General features: G+C 42.0%; 1 protein-coding gene across 3 annotated transcripts in view; it reads right to left on the reverse strand.

Annotated features, from left to right (window-relative positions):
* mon2 (MON2 homolog, regulator of endosome-to-Golgi trafficking) overlaps nucleotides 1–17404 on the reverse strand; it is a 127518-nt gene that overhangs the window by 98094 nt on the left and 12020 nt on the right. For all 3 annotated transcript variants that reach the window (XM_043709976.1, XM_043709975.1, XM_043709974.1), the window contains exons 2-3: nucleotides 9133–9196; nucleotides 7499–7626 (exon numbers count right to left, since the gene is read on the reverse strand). In XM_043709976.1, the coding sequence (XP_043565911.1) occupies nucleotides 7499–7626; nucleotides 9133–9196 (192 nt within the window). The remainder of the gene's footprint in view (nucleotides 1–7498; nucleotides 7627–9132; nucleotides 9197–17404) is intronic.

Below are 17404 nucleotides of genomic sequence, written 5' to 3' on the forward strand. Positions count from 1 at the left end.
GTCGTGTTGCTATGGTCTGGTGATGGAGGAGTCCAAGGACCTGCATGTCCTTGGTGGAGTGGGAGGGGGAGTTGAAGTGTTGAGCCACAGGGTGGTTGGGTTGGTTGGTCCGGGTGTCCCAGAGGTGTTCTCTGAAACGTTCCGCAAGTAGGCGGCCTATCTCCCGAATTTAGTAATTTAGTATGACCAATTCACTTAACGTGCACATCGTTGGACTGGGGAAGAAACCAGAGCACCTGGAGTAAACCCACTCAGGGACGGGGAGAATGCGCAAACTCCACACAGACAGTTGCCCAAGGCTGGAATCGAACCCGGGTCCCTGGCGCTGTGAGGCAGCAATGCTAACCACTGGGCCACCGTGCCGCCCCAGAGGCCTGAGTCCACAACAACACTACAAAGAGCGTCCCACCCAAACCCAGCTTCCTGCACCTCCCCCATCATCCTTTCCCCATGTAACCCTGCTTTTCCCATGGCTAACCCACCTAGCCTGCACACCCCTGGACACTATGGGGCAATTTGCCACAGCCAATCCGCCTAACTGGCACATCTTTGGGCTGTGGGAGAAAACGTGCAAACTGCACAGTGACACCTGAAGCTGGAATCGAACCTGGGTCCCTGGCGCTGTGACGCAGCAGTGTTAACCATTGAGCTACAGCACCGTTTATTATGAAAGCAAGAATTAACATTTACATTCCAAAAGTGCGAGGCAATGACAATCCCCAACAAGGCAGATAGGCGAAAGTGAGTACTGCAGATGCTGGAGATCAAAGTCAAGATTAGTGTGGAGCTGGAAAAGCACAGCAGATCAGGCAGCATCTGAGGAGGAAAATCGAAGTTTCGGGCAAAAGCTGTTCCTAATGAAGCTGTTCCTGCTCCTCAGATGCTGCCTGACCTACTGTGCTTTTCCAGCACCATTCTAACCTTGATCCCAACAAGACAGAACTTAACAATCTGCAATTGAAATTCAAGGACAGGACTGATTCCCTGATCATCAACGTTTTGAGATTACAACTGAGAAAGAAAAACTGGACTAATCATGTAAGGTACTGTGGCGAGATAAACAGGTAACTGGAACTTGCCTTCAGATTCATTAAAGGCTGTTCAAATACATGGCAGAAGTCAGGATGTGATGGATTACTCCCCACTTATCTGGATAAATGCAGCTCCAACAATCAGCCTGGACAAAGCAGCCTGCTTGATTAGTAGCCCATCTACAATTCTAAATATTCATTCATTCTACCATCAGTGGACAATGGCAGCAGTGTGCACCATAACAAGGTACGATGCAACTTGCCAAGCCTCTTCTGACATTTTTGATACCAGGGAACTCTGCAGCCTAGAAGATCACACAAACACCACACCTGACAGTTTCCCTCAAAGCCGCATGCCATTCTGACTTATCATACTGTTCCTTCACTATCATTCAAAATCTCAAATTTACCTCCCTAATAACATTGTATTGCATTAGCAGACATGCTCAAGATGATGACTCACCATCACCTTCTCAAGGTTAATTTGGGATAGGTAAGAAATGCCAGGTTTTCCAGTGATGTTTACATCCCATCAAAGTAGCAAAGAAAACAAATAGATCCAGTCACAAGCACACTTGAACATACTGTCAAGCCAGGGACCTGACAGTTGTATTACTTCAGGGTAAATTCGAGCAGCATTACTTAATGTGTTTTGGGAACATATATTTCTGAGTACAGTTATGGATTTCCTTCAGTATTACAAGCAAGCTGAGAGAAAACATGTGGAACTATGGGTGTGGCAATCGAGTATTCAAGTGTGGGAAAGACACATTTGGCTAGTGGTCAGTCCTGGGGTTTGGAATAACAGCCTGAGTTAATTAGGGCTTGAGACTGGGGAGATATTTTGTCAATAAAATGAAAGTAAGCTGAGGACTGGAGCATACAGAGAATCTAAATAAAATCTGCAGCTTGTAAAATCACGCGGGACAGAGTAAATACAGCGAAGCTGTTCCACTCATAAAAGAAATAGAAAAAGATGACACATATTCAATGTGACGTGCAAATGAAGCAAGGGTAAATTTTTTTTCACATAGCGAGTAGCTAGGATATGGAGTGCACTAACCAGAAACCTGGTGGAGGCAGGTTCAACTGAGGCATTCAGAATGGCATTGGATTTTGTTTTGGCTAGAAATGGTACACAGGGATATGGGGAAAGAGCCAGGCTAGATAACAGAGCCAGTCGAGGCATGGTGGTCCAAATGGCCTCCTTCTACACCATAATTATCCTGTGATAAGTAAATAAAGAAAGGAACATGATCATATGGCTCTTCAGGCTTGTTCTGCCATTCAACCAGTTTGTGGCTGATCTTCAGCCTGAACTCCACATTTTTTGATGCACATAATTCATACCAAATGTTATCAATTTCTACTTTACATACAGTCAACAGCAGAGAAAGAAAAACATTAGCACTTATATAGCGCCTGACATAACAATGGCTTTTTCCAAGTGTTTTATGAACAATTAAGTAATTTCGAAATCAGGTCACTGTTTTAAAATAGGACATGCAGCAGCCAGTACATGCACAGCAAATTTCCATAGACAGCAATATGACAATGACTAGATAATCTGTTTCTGTGACGTTGGTTGTGGGATAAATATTGAATGGGATACAAGGAATAACTCCCCTGTTCTTCTTCAGAAATGTACATTCACCTGAGCAGGCAAAGACCACCCTGACTTCAGGGACCAGCATGGCCAAAGAGGAAGAGGTCTGAAAATATTTTGCCCAAAGGAAGCAATTATAGCACTCTTTATGATTTGTAGTCAATATAGATGCTTTGAGGTCACTACAAATGGATGGAATTATTTGACTTTCTTTCAGGATGTGACAAAGTTAATTGATGGGGGAAGGGCTGTAGATTCATATACATGGAATTTAGTAAGGCGTTTGATAAGGTTCCCCATAGTAGGCTGACAGAGAAGATGAAGTTGCATGGGGTCTAGGGTGTTCTAGCTAGATGGACAGAGAACTGCCTGGGCAACAAGAGACAGAGAATACCAGTGGAAGGGTGTTTCTCAAAATGGAGACCTGCAACCCCAGTGGTGTTCCACAGGGATCTGTGCTGGGACCACTGTTGTTTGTGATATATATATATAAATGCAGGAAGGTATCAGTTGCCTGATTAGCAAGTTTGCAGAAGACACCAAGATTGGTGGAGTAGCAGATAGTGAAGGAGACTATCAGAGAATCCAGCAGAATATAATAGATTGGAGAGATGGACAGAGAAATGGCAGATGGAGTTCAATCCAAGCAAATGCAAGGTGATGCATTTTGGAAGATCCAGTTAAAGAGTGAACTATACAGTAATTGGAAAAGTCTTGGGAAAATTGATGTACAGAGAGATCTGGGTATTCAGGTCCATTGTTCCCTGAAGGTGGCAGTGCAGGTCAGCAAAGTGGTCAAGGCAGCAAACGGCATGCTGTCCTTGACCTGCCAACTCTGTCCAGTGATGTTGCAGCTGTATATGACTTTGGTTTGGCTGCATTTAAATAATGCATACAGTTCTGGTCGCCATCATTACCAAAAGGATCTGGATGCTTTGGAAAGGGTGCAGAGGAGGCTCACCAGGATGTTGACTGGTATGGAGGGTGCGAGCTATGAAGAGAGGTTGAATAGATTAGGATTATTTTCATTAGAAGGTCAGAGGTTGAGGGGGGAACCCGATTGAAGTCTACAAAATCATGAGAGGTATAGACTGTGGATAGCAAGAAGCTTTTTCCGCAGAGTGGGGGACTCAATTACGAGGCATCATGAGTTCAAAGTGAGCGGGGAAAGGTTTAGGGGAGATACGCGTGGAAAGTTCTTTACACAGAGGGTGGTGGGGGCCTGGTACGCGCTGCCAGCGAAGGTGGTAGAGGTGGGAACGGTAGCGTCATTTAAGATGTATCTAGACAGATACATGAATGGGCAGGGAGTAAAGGGATACATATCTTTAGAAAAAGGTGGCAGGTTAGATAGAGGATCTGGATCTGCACAGACTTGGAAGGCTGAAGGGCCTGTTCCTGTGCTGTGATTTTCTTTGTTCTTTGACTTCAAGTGGATGGAAACATTAGTTTTCACTTTGTTTATCTTCCATTACTGCCAAGATTATGAATCAATGCACTTGCATTGAATCACTTAAGAGAAAAAATAATCAGCATTTCAACCTATGTACACACTATAAAGGACAGGACAAAGAGCTTCATGTCAGAACAGAAATCAGCAAAACCATTGTAAATATTGGAATGTTTGGTCTTGGCAAATACCAACCATGTTCAACGCAAGAGTAACTGGGTAGACTGCTCTAAACATGATTTGGAGATGCCGGTGTTGGACTGGGGTATACAAAGTTAAAAATCATACAACACCAGGTTATAGTCCAACAGGTTTAATTGGAAGCACGCTAGCTTTCGGAGCGATGCTCTTTCATCAGGTGATAGTGGAGGGCTCGATCGTAACACAGAATTTATAGCAGAAATTTGTAGTGTGATGTACCTGAAATTATACATTGAAAAATTGATTGTCTGTTGAGCCTTTCATCTGTTAGAATACAGTGATAGTTTCACTTCTTTCATGTGTAAATCATAAAACCTTTTTTTTTAAAAATTGCATTCTCGGTTAGCTGTTAACAATGGTGATAGCTAGACAATATGTTGAAGGTGTTAGCCCCCTGGGTTCTCTGTCTATGACCTGATTTGGAGATGTCGGTGTTGGACTGGGGTGTACAAAGTTAAAAATCACACAACACCAGGTTATAGTCCAACAGGTTTAATTGGAATCATACTAGCTTTCGGTGCGACGCTCCTTTATCAGGTGAGTGTGGAGGGCTCGATCGTAACACAGAATTTATAACAAAAATTTGCAGTGTGATGTAACTTAAATTATACATTGAAAACCTGATTGTCTGTTAAGCCTTTCATCTGTCAGAATACAGTGATCGTTTCACTTCTTTCATGTGTAAATCACAAAACCCTTTTTTTAAAGTTGCATTCTCGGGTTAGCTGTTAACAATAGTGATAGCTAGACAGATGATGTGTCCAGGCTCACCAGAATCAGGAAGAATAGTGCCAGCAACAAAAGTGATGTCACACAGAAGCTGTCATCTGATTGGCTGGTAAGGGACCTCCATCAGGGACTAGCCTTCTGAAAGGAGGGTCGTAATTTAGTGATCCTCCGAGAATAACATTTTTGAACAATAAATAAAATCTTATTAACTATATTAGAAATGGCCATGTAGGCAATGTATTGTTCTTGCATGATGTGGGAGCTGGTGGATCTCACTGCAAGACATAGTGAGCACATCTGCAGTTTGAGGAACATCAGCTCAAAGCTCATGAGCTGCAATCTAAGCTTCAGACAAGATGGCACATCTAGGAGGGGGAAGAGTTACCTTAACACTGTTCTAGGCAGTAATATACTGAGGCTTAAGTATTCCAAATGTGGTCACTGGTCAGGGACAGGAGGATGTGACAACAAGGGATCCTGAATGTAGCACTGAAGGAGACTCTTGACCTTGTCCAACAGGAATGAAGTATTTGCTTCTTATATGGATGCGGCAAGAGTCTGCAGAAACTGATCACTGCACAGTGGAAACCATTCAAGCTGGGGCAGCACAAAGAAAAGTGATAGTGCTAGGGCATTCTACAATTACAGGGAGAGATAGCAGCATCCTTTGTGAGCAAGACTGAGAGTACCGCAAGAGTGATGCCTAACGTGCCAAGGCGAGGAATATCTTGAGTCAGCTTGAAAGGATATTGGAGAGGAAGGAAGATCCAGCTCCAACAACACAGGCAAGAGTAAGCAAGAGGTTCTGTTTGGGGAATATCAGGAATTAGCGACAAAAATAAAAAATAGGACCTTGAAGGCTGTAATGTCTGGATTACCTGAGCCATGAACAGATTAGCAAAGATATAACAAGTTTAAGGAAGTAAACATGTAGCCAAAAGAGTGGTAGGGGAAAGAGAGATTCCGTTTCATGTGACACTGGCATTAGTATTCGAAAAGGAGTGAACTGTACAATTGGGGCAGCCCCACATGAACTGAACTGGAATTAGGATACTAGCAGAAAGGCTAAACTGGGTGATCACAAGGACTTCAAACTAATGAAAATGGGGAGAGCTTAATGGAGGTAATTGAAGCTTCTCAAACAAGAACTAGGACAGAGAATATGGAAAGGGCCAAGAATCTAACCAGACACAGCAGACAGGGGAATAACGGTGTCACTGAGGGTGGCCAATGCAGGACTGAGGTTGTTGTGCCTAAATGTGCACAGTATATGAAAAAAGATAAATGAGCTGGTAGCGCAGATTGAAATTGGTGGATATGATGTTGTGGACATCACAGCGATGTGGTTGCAAGGGGATCAGGACTGAGAACTAAAAAAACCCAACAATGGGCAGATGGGTAGAGGGGATCGAATGGCATTGCTGGTAAGAAATTAAATCAATAGCAAGAAATGATATTGGGTTGGAAGATATAAAGTTTATGTGGGTAGAGCTGAATAACAGCAACGAACAATGAGACAATGACGGGAGTTATGCACAGTGACCCGAGCAGTAGTCAGAACAAGGGGCAGAGTGTAAATGAGGGGATATAAAAGGGGTGAAAGAAAGGCACAATTTTAATAAGCATGGGGGACTGCAATATGCAGGTGGACTGGAAAAGGCAGCTGGGATCCCAAGGAAATTAATTCATGGAATGTCTATCAGATGGTTTTTTGGAGCAGAACCCATGAAGGTACAAGCAATTCTGGATTTGGTTATGTGTAATGACACAGAGGATTTTAAGGTGAAAGAACACAGTGTGGCGTTCATATCGGGTGACTTGAAACAACTGACATGAAAAATTAAACAGCTGTTATCTCTACAAGTCAGAAACCAAGAGATGACCTGACAGAGGTCTTAATTATGAAAAGAGGTGATGGGATAGACATGAAAAAACATGTTTTCACTAATCTAGTGCTCAAAATTATTTCAAAATAATTATTAATAAATCTAATGAAAACTTCAACAGAAACCTCTTTATTCAGAGTGTTAAGAATGTGGAATTTTAATACCAGATGGAATGTTTGAGGCAAACAGTACAGATGCATTTGAAGGGAAAGCTGATAAATTTGTAAGAGAAAAAGGAATGGAAAGCAATGCTGATATGATGAGATGAAGAAAGGTGGGAGGAGGATAATCGGGAGCATAACACAGACCTTTTGGGCTGACCTCCCCATACCTATGCTGTATACTCTATGTAATTTGTCAATTTGGATTCCAATCCAAATTGAGACATTACACACAATGTACAACATAGGTATGGCCAGTTCAGCCCAAAAGGTCTATGCTTTAGATTTCTGATCAGCTAACCAAAGGGAAGTTCAGTACCTCTCACTGCATGCTACATAAAGAGGTGCCTGAAAAATTACAAAACTGCCTCTAGCCACTAAATGCATCAATGAACCAATAATATCCATTGTCAGATCAAATGTTTTCTGCATACCTCAGAAACCACTTCATGCGACATGAGCCTCTGAATTGCTGACAAGCATAATTGAGCAATCTTGGGTTCCTTGGTTCCACATCCCATTAGCAATGGCTGGACAACTTCAGAGCTGTTTTCTTTCAAGGCTAGTAAAAGAATCAAAGGAAGAGTGTCATTTAAGAGATTGTAGTTATGAAGCATTTAAAAAGATCTAATTTAGACAGCCTATCCAGATTAGACTCTGCATCAAATGTGTGACAATGTAAACTTCACAACTTCCATGGATTGAAAGAATCACCAATAATTCTTTCTGGAATAAATTGTTTCCTGAGTTGAAAGGGACAAGGAGAAAATGTTACAAAGGAATTAAATGTAACATGCTAATTAACCATCTCTGGGAAAGAGGAGTCTAAGTAATATAAACAAGCTGTTTCCTGGAAGACAGAAGGTAACACTGCTTGATAATCTGCTGCTTCATAACAACTGGGCAATTAAGATTGCCTGCAGAAGGAACGTCCTGAATTTAAGGAGTTAATTGTAGGACAGGCCGTTTCAAATAGACAGCTAACACCAATTGTAACAAGGAACAGGGAAGTTATTTCTGATAAGAATGCAAGGTTTTGTTTCCGAACCCAACACCAGAACAAATCAGAACTTTGAAGAATAACAGTACACAAGGATTGAACACTTCCAGAGTTAGATAATGTTGGTTGGAATAGTAACTAAATCCCACCATTACTCAGGTAATAGCCAGGTTGGATTCAGAGACTTAACTTGCTTATTTGAGGGATTTTATTTTGGCTGCTACATGCAATAAAGTTTAAATTATTGCTTCAGTTGTCTTTGTCTGTGAGATTTCTTTTAATGTGAATCCGAATTAAAGGTAATTTGTGGTGATTTACCCATGACAAATGTTTACATGTACTTAGATATACTTCAATGGAAACCCTTAAAATAAGCAGGAACATATTTTCTTTATGGCTTCTCAGAAATTTAATTAAGCATATACTGTACTGATATACTTGTATGTTGAATGTTCAGGAGCTAAGGTTTGTGCATTTCTGCTTCAATATGTCCATATATAGTCCTCTCTGATATCCCATTTCTATTAATAAGAATCAAGTTCATACAATTTATTTGTTTAAAATACAGTGCAGATCAGGTAATGAGTGAACAAATGTGCAGGTTCATGACTTGTTCATAAGCAGTTACTTGTATTTTAAAGCTCACAAACATGTGCAAGATTGGCAAATATTCAGTTGCTAAAATCACACAACTTTATTAGGATTATCCTTCATTAGGCTGACGGAAAGACAGGACATTATTCCAGGCAAGCAATGGAAAGAGACCAGACTGTTTACCTTGGTTAACTTTGTGCAGGCCTTTTGATTATATTTGTTACTTTACAACATGCTCCCAAGTGTGCTGTTGGAACCAACCCTGCAAAGTCAAAGAGATATTTGACTGTCCCAGGTTGGATAAATTAGCCATTCCCGTAGTGGGGAAGTGGGCAAATTAGGATATTCTAATGACCTCAGTGCCCTGAGCTGCAAAAAGGAAAAATTAGCCACAGATATTATAGGCAGCCACGGCTATATTATTTTAGTAATAATGCTTTGCTAAAGGCCAGATTTATGAAAATTCACACTTACCAGCTAAAATATCTGTGTTTCGAGCAGCAATCGTTTTAACTTTCACAATTCCTGATTCAGCAGCCTAGTAAAATCAAACACAACAAATATTAGAATAGGTAGCTATTAGTGAAATAATTTCAGATGACCTGTGTGTACAATACTGTAATATATACTGTAACAGTTTTGATCATTATCCTATCAAGGGCTTTAGTGGTACTTAACAGCCCTGACATTTCAGGGGTTTGGAAGGTCAATGTTAGTGTGGAGAGGGGAGGAGATTCTGGCTCCTCCAAGGTTCCAACCGACTGAAAAAATCAAAGTACTTTATATCATGGATATCTGTCAATCCTTAATACCAAGGATTGCACAGTACCACACAATTAGAGAAGAGGTCTTCATCTTTTCTTTACCGTGGACCATCAGTAAATAAAATTGCTGTCTTTTTCAGGCGAGACATTAAAAACATCCTATTGCACTATTTCAAAGAATAGGAGGGAAGTTCACTCTGGTTTCCTTGCCAATATTTATCCCCTTAACCAATATAATTTAAAGCAAAGTAGCTAGTCATTATCACATTACTATCAGTAGGATTTGGCTGCATGCAAATTGGCTGACATGTTTCTTACAATGTTTACTAAATGCAAAACATTTTTCACAGGCTGTGAAGCACTTCTGGACATCCTGTGTTGTGGAAAAAGGATAATCATACATAGCATGTTTCTAATTCCAAACAAATGTTGTTAAGTACAGATTTGTGATCATTTAAAGATTATAGCACTGTTCAATAATAGGTTTTCTATTGTTTATTTCTTCATGGCAGTGGGTGTTGCTGGCAAGGTCAGCTTTTATTGCCTATCTCTAACTGCCCTTGAGCTAAGTGGCTCGCTCATTCATCATTAGACAGGGCTGATCCCCATTTGCTGGTCCTGGTAGAATGGGACATACACTGGCCCATGAGGTTATGGATTGTGGTTGAATGCAATTCTGCTGTTGCTGATAAATCATAGTGTTTCGCAGGTGCATAGTGTTAGTTATTGGATCAGTTAAAAATCTCTCTGATTTAGTACAGCAGGATGGAGGGTATCCTCAGTAAGACAGATCTTCATCTCCACCATGGTGATGGTACAGTATGAAGTGGTCACTCATGGACCAATACTGTCATGGACAGATGCACTTATGGTAGGCAGAATAAATACATTTTTCCTCTTGTCAGTTCCCTCACTGCTAGAGGCCAAGTCTAACAAGATTTTCCTTTTGGACTCAATCAGCTTTATCAGTAGTAGTGCTACTGAGCCACTCTTGGTGATGGGCATTAAGGTGTATTCTGTGCCCTTGACATCCTCAGTGCTTCCTCTGAATGGTATTCAATAATTGATTCATCAGCAGAGGGGAAGGCACTGTGTGTTAATCAGTGGGAGATTTCCTTGCGCTATGTTGGATCTGATGTCAGGAGACTTTGAGAGGCCTGGAGTCAATGTTGAGGACTCCATTCAAACTGTATACCACAGTGCCACGTCAATAGATGATGATGCAGTTGGTAAAGGGGACTTTTCAGGATATGTGCTGTCATTTCTGATATCTTGGCCAATATCAGGTGGTACATCCTGTTTAATTCTTTACCTAACTTTATAGTAGCTGGATACAAATGAGGTGTTCAGTAGATTTCAAAGTGCCTTTTAAGTGTCAGACATAGGCTTGATTAGATGAACATGGTAAACTTTTCTTTAATGAAGGACATCAGTGAACTAGATAAATTTTACATCAACAGAGTGTTTTCATGTTAGTCTTCAATTACAGTTTTACAAATTAAATTCAGATTCCACAAATGCTGTGGTGGAATTTGAATCCACATCTCCAAAGTATTAGCTTGAGTTATGAGTCCAGTACAAAGTACCACAATGCTGCCACTTCCTTAAATCTGTTTTATTTGTTGAAGGAATCTAGTGGCTTTAGATCACAATTATTTTCTATTCTGGTATCTTTTGTTGGCGAGTTTTGAGAAGATTTGTAGCTCAGGTTGAGGTTTTGGATGTAGGTTTGCTCGCTGAGCTGCAAGGTTCAGTTCCAGACGTTTTGTTACCCTTCTATGTAACATCTTTAGTGAGCCTCAGGCGAAGCAATGTTGAAAATTCCTGCTTTCTATTTACATGTTTGGGTTTCTTTGGGTTGGTGACATCATTTCCTCTGATGATGTTATTCCCTGTGGTGAAGTCACTTCCGGTTCCTTTTCTTAGGGGGTGGTAGGTAGATGGGGTCTAACTCAGTGTGTTTGTTTAAATGCCATGCTTCTAGGAAATCTCGTGCATGTCTTTGTTTGGTTTGTCCTAGGATGGATGCATTGTCCCAGTCGAAGTGGTGTCCTTCCTCATCTGTATGTAGGATACTAGTGAGAGAGGGTCATGTCTTTTTGTGGCTAGTTGGTGTTCATGTATTCTGGTGGCTAGTTTTCTGCCTGTTTGTCACAGTCCTTGCACGGTATTTTGTTAACGATATTAGTTTTGCTCGTTGTCTGCATAGGGTCTTTCAAGTTCATTAGCTGCTGTTTTAGTGTGTTGGTGGGTTTGTGTGCTACCATGATGCCAAGAGGTCTGAGTAGTCTGGCAGTCATTTCCGAAACGTCTTTGATGTAGGGGAGAGTGGCTAAGGTTTCTGGACATGTTGTGTCTGCTTGTTTGGGTTTATTGCTGAGAAATCAGCAGGCTGTGTTCATTGGGTACCCATTCTTTTTGAATGCACGGTATAGATGATTGTTCTCTGCTCTGCGCAGTTCCTCTGTGCTGCAGTGTGTATTGGCTCATTGAAATAATCTTCTAATGCAGTTTCGTTTGTGGGTGATGGGATGATTGCTTCTGTAGTTCAATATTTGGTCCATATATGTTGTTTTCCTGTAGACGCTGGTTTGAAGTTCCCCATTGGCTGTTTGCTCTACTGTGACATCTACGAATGGGTGTTATTGAGACTGTAGGGGGTGTTCATCCCACTGTCCTAGTCAATACTTATCCCACATGCAAGATCACAAAAACATATGGTCAATTGTCTCACTGCTCTTTGAGAGTGAGAGAGAGAGAGAGAGAGAGAAAAAATTCAGAATGGATAAAATTTCTTTTAAATAAACTTCTGAATCATGGAACGTAACCACTGATCAACTTATTCTTTGTACCATCATCAACAATCAAGTTAAGTAGTCATGATCTAGAATGTTAAAAATCAAACTATAACCTGGTGTCATGTGATTATTAACTTTGTCCACCCAGTCCAACACCGGCTCCTCAACATCATGATTTAGAATGGCAGAGCAGACTGGGGTGCCTGCCTCTGGCTCCCTGTTCCTAAGCATAGGGAAAGTCCAAACTGATTGCATTTTTTTTTCTTTTCTTCCCCCAAACTACCACCTAAGTGTGGTAGTGATTTTTTTTTCCCCAGCACCCATGGTGTGTGTGTGTGCAGGTGTGAGACACAGTGAAAGACACAAAGTGCACAAATCTTTATTCAAGTTCCACCACCAGGAAGATAGGAAAACACCCAGGTGGCCAGTGACAAACACTGCCCTTCACATCAAAGGGCAGTGCTGTGTGATCAAAACAGTGAAGGGGAGGGTAGGGACTAAACCAAAATAGAGTTGGAGGGAGAAATGATGCACTCCACTCCCTGCAGCGCCCACCTCTCCCTGAACAACCCCAGGGTGTTGGTGGACACTGCGTGCTCCAAGGACACCTGGGCCCTAATGTAACCGCGGAAGAGGGGCAGGCAGTCGGCCCGAACGACCCCCTCCACGGCACGCTGCCTGGACCTATTGATGGCCAGTTTGACCAGGCCCAGGAGCAGACTCACGAGGAGGTCTTCAGACCCGCCCTCCTTCCTCCGTACCGGGTGCCCAAAGATCAGGAGCGTGGGACTGAAGTGCAACCAAAAGCAGAGGAGGAGGTTTTTCAGGAAATCAAAAAGGGAGTGCAAATGCCCACACCCAATATATACATGGTCCACGGACTCCACAGCGCCACAGAACAAGCAGTTGGGCTGGGAGTCCGTGAACCACCGCAATCTGCGTGCAGTACCCTCCACCCCAGATCCCCGAGAGAAAGGGGGAGGACTCCCACGTAGAGAGCCCTCCACTGGGGATCCAGACCACCCGGTGGCAAATGGGCACGCCAAGACTTGTCCGGACGGTGGATGAGGGAGAAGAGGTGGACGGTGTGCAGCAGCAGTCTATACAGGGCCCTCCTTTTTAGGTCTTTGAAAGAAACAAAATTAAAATTCCGGAGGTGGCTCAGGTTGTGGGGCACAGGCTCCCGCGGGAAGTACGGGACCTTGGGGCCAATGTGAAATTCCGTCCGGGCTGGGTGAGCGCGGACGGGATCCCACCGCACACCTGAGCGTCCTCCAACTGGTGCACTATGTCGGGTCCGAGCACCGCCGTTTTAAGGCGTCGGATGGTGGTAGCCACGTACCGGACGTCTACCGCTGCCCTGCTACTGATTGCATTTTATTCTGTGACAAATTCCTGAGTTCCACAAGTTCTTTAAAATGAGTCAATTGGAGAAAGATGTTAAGCACTCCCCTCCACCCATCGTTGCAATTTTTAGCATCAAAACCAGCAGCTGGTGGGAATCTCATTTTCTAATTTCTAAAACAAACATGCAAATGCAGAACAAAGACGCTGTGAATGCGAGCATAGTTAACAGACTGTAGTAGATTTAAAATAAAACACATTTTCATGAAGGGGTAGGATTACAACAGCCGGTTTGTATACTATACACACTAACATTCTGCTCTAACAAACCTTGCACTTTTAAAGTAACCCATTGAAAATTGTATGTGATAAAGGCGCATATAAATTCAGAACTTCCATTATAATAGGTCAGCGGGTCAAACACGAGCAATTTTTTCTCTCTTGAAGTGACTGAGACATTCAAAAATAATTTTGACTTGTGCCCAACACACGCTTGTGAGCCAAATGAGATTTTGTTTTAGTTCAAGCCCTATGACCTTCCAATATGCAATAACAGTAGCTCTCCAATGACCGCACTGGAAGAATAATACACCCTGAATTCTGCATGCACAAATTGCCAAATACAGGTTTTTCAAGACAGATTAACTGCACTTTATCCGAAGTAGACCATACAGCACATTCCAACATCAAAGACTGCTTACTCTGCACAAACTTGCACCACTTCACTTCCACTTTCCCATCTGGTGCTGAAACTCTTCATTCACATCGAAACCAGAAAAACAGAAGATTTCGAGCACAGGTCAGCCACTGAGTCCACTGAATCTACTCCACCAATCAACAAGATCATGGCTGAACTGGTAACTTTCAACTCCAGTTTCCAGCCTTTATTCCAAACTCTTGATTCTCTTTCAGATCAAATAATCTCTCAGTTTTGAGCATAAGAACATAAGGACTTGAAGCAGGAGTAGCCAATTCAGCCCCTTGAGCCTGCTGTACCATTTGATCTGATCATGGCTAATCTCATCTCAGCTTCAACTCCACTTTCCTGCTCACTCTTCATCAAAATTCAACCCATAACTAATAAAAAATTGTCTATCTTCTCCTTAAATTTCTCAATGCTCCAGCATCCATTGCAATCGGGTAGTGAATTCCATTGATTTACAATCCAGGTGAAGTAATTTCTCATTTCTGTTTTAAATCTGCTACTCCTTATCCTAAAACTATGACCTCTTCTTCTCGATTGTCTCACAAGGGAGCATCTACTCTACGTTTACTTTGTCAATCCCCTTTAACATGGCATATACTGCATAGGCAAAAGTGAGGACTGCATATACTGGAAATCAGAGCCGAGATTGGAGTGGCGCTGGAAAAGCACAGCTGGTCAGGCAGCATCCAAGGATCAGGAAAATCGACATTTCGGGCAAAAGCCTTTGCCTGAAATGTCAATTTTCTTGCTCCTCGGATGCTGCCTGACCTGCTGTGCTTTTCCAGCACCATTCTAATATACTGCAAATAGATCGCTTCACATTTTTCTGAACTCCAGACAGTATATCTCTAAATTGCTCAATCTCCCTTCATCAGAGAAACTCCTTTGAACTTCTTATAGAATCATACACCATAGAAACAGACCCTTCAGTCCAACCAGTCCACACTAACCATGATCCCAAACTAAACTAGTCTCACCTGCTCGCACTTAGTTAATATCTCTCCAAACAGTTCCTGTTCATGAATTTATCCAAACATCTTTTAAATGTTGTAACTGTACCTGCATCCTTCACTTTCTCTGACAGACATTAATCACTCTGTGTTAAAATGTTGCCCCTCATGTCCTTTCTAAATTGTTCTCCTCTCACCTTAAAAATATACCCTGTAGTTTTGAACTCCCCACCCTGGGGTAAAGACCCTTGTCATTCACCATACCTACATCCCTCATGATTTGATAAATCTCAGTAAGGTCACCCCACAAACTCCTACGCTCCAGTGAAAAATATCCGAGCCTTTCCAGTCTATTTTGATACCTCAACCCTGCTGTTCCCAGTAAATCCTAGTAAATCTTTTCTGAACCATCGCCAGATTAATAATATTCTTACTATAACACGGTGATCAGAACTGCACACATTACTCCAGAAGACGCCTCACCAACATCTCATCCAACCTCAACATAACGTTCCAACCCCAATAGTCAAAAGTCTGAGCAATGAAGGCAAGCGTGCTAAACACCTTATTAACCACCCTGATCTACCTGTGATGCAAATGTCAAAGAATTATGTCTTGAACCTCTAGGTCTCTGTTCTACAGTACGAGTCAGAGACCCATCACTAATTAGCAAAGTCCTGTCCTTGTTTGTAATATTAAAATGCAATAGATTGCATTTATCCAAATTAAACTCCATCTGCCACTCTTCAGCCCATTGATCCAATTGATCAAGATCTCTTTGCATTCTTGGATCTTCTTCACTATCCACGATACCACCAATTTTGGTGTCACCCATAAAATTACTAACCATGCCTCCTAAATTCTCATCCAAATCACCGATACAGATGACAAACAAAAGTGGACACAGTACCAATTCCTGTGGAACATCACTGGTCAGAGGCCTCCAATCTGAAAAACAACCCTCCACCACCATCCTCTGTCTCCTACCATAAAGCCAATTTTGTATCCAATTGACACCTTGAATCCCATGTTATCTAACTTTACGAATTAGTCTACCATGTGGAACCTTGGCTTTACTCAAGTCCAAATAATCAACATCTCCTAATCTGCCCTCATCAATCTTTTTGGTTACTTCATTAAAAAAACTCAACCAAGTTAGTGAGACACAACTTTCCATGTACAAAAACATACTGAATCACCTCCAACAACTTACTTCCACCAATGCCAGACGCACAGGTCTATAGTTTCCAGGCTTTTCCTTACATCCTTTCTTAAACAATGGCACAGCATTAACCACGTTCCAGTTCTTCAGTATTTCACCTGTGTTTATATATGATGCAAATATTTCTGCTAGGGCCCCCACAATTTTCTCACTAACTTCCCACAAAGTCCTGGGATACTTGATCAGGTCCTGGAGGTTTATGGAGAAAGTGAGGTCTGCAGATGCTGGAGAAGAAGGGCCTGTGCCCGAAACGTCGAATCTCCTGTTCCCTGGATGCTGCCTGACCTGCTGTGCTGTTCCAGCAATAAAGTTTCAATCCTGGAGGTTTATCTACATTTTTGTTTACTAAAACCTCCAGCACTTTCTCTTCTGTAATGTGAACTGTTTTCAAAACACTAATACTTATTTCCTGAGTTTTGTAGCCTCCATTTCTCTCTCAACAGTAAAAACTGAAAATATTCATTTAGTATCTTTCCTATCTCCTGAGATTCAACACAAAGACCACCTTGCTGATTTTTAAAGGGGTCCTAATGTCCTTCTAGTTGCTCTCTTGCTCTTAATGTATTTGTAGGACCTTTCTCGAATATTTGTAACCTTCTCTGCCAAGGTTATTTCGTCACCCTCTTTGCCTTCCTGATTTCCTTCTTAAGAATGCCCCTGCACTCTTTATACTCTTCAAGAAATTCAGTTAATCCCAGTTGTATATATCTTATTCTTAACTTGAAACTCAATATCTTTATTCATCCATTGTTACCTAATCTTGCCAGCCTTGCGTTTTAATCTAACATTTCCACCACCTCCAAACGGACCCCACCACCAGTGATATATTTCCCTCCCCACCCCTATTAGCGTTCCGAAAAGACCACTCCCTCCGTGACTCCCTCGTCAGGTCCACACCCCCCACCAACCCAACCTCCACTCCCGGCACCTTCCCCTGCAACCGCAAGAAATGCAAAACTTGC

Source organism: Chiloscyllium plagiosum, chromosome 19 (assembly GCF_004010195.1).
Source record: "Chiloscyllium plagiosum isolate BGI_BamShark_2017 chromosome 19, ASM401019v2, whole genome shotgun sequence".
Classification (NCBI taxonomy): Eukaryota; Metazoa; Chordata; class Chondrichthyes; order Orectolobiformes; family Hemiscylliidae; genus Chiloscyllium; species Chiloscyllium plagiosum.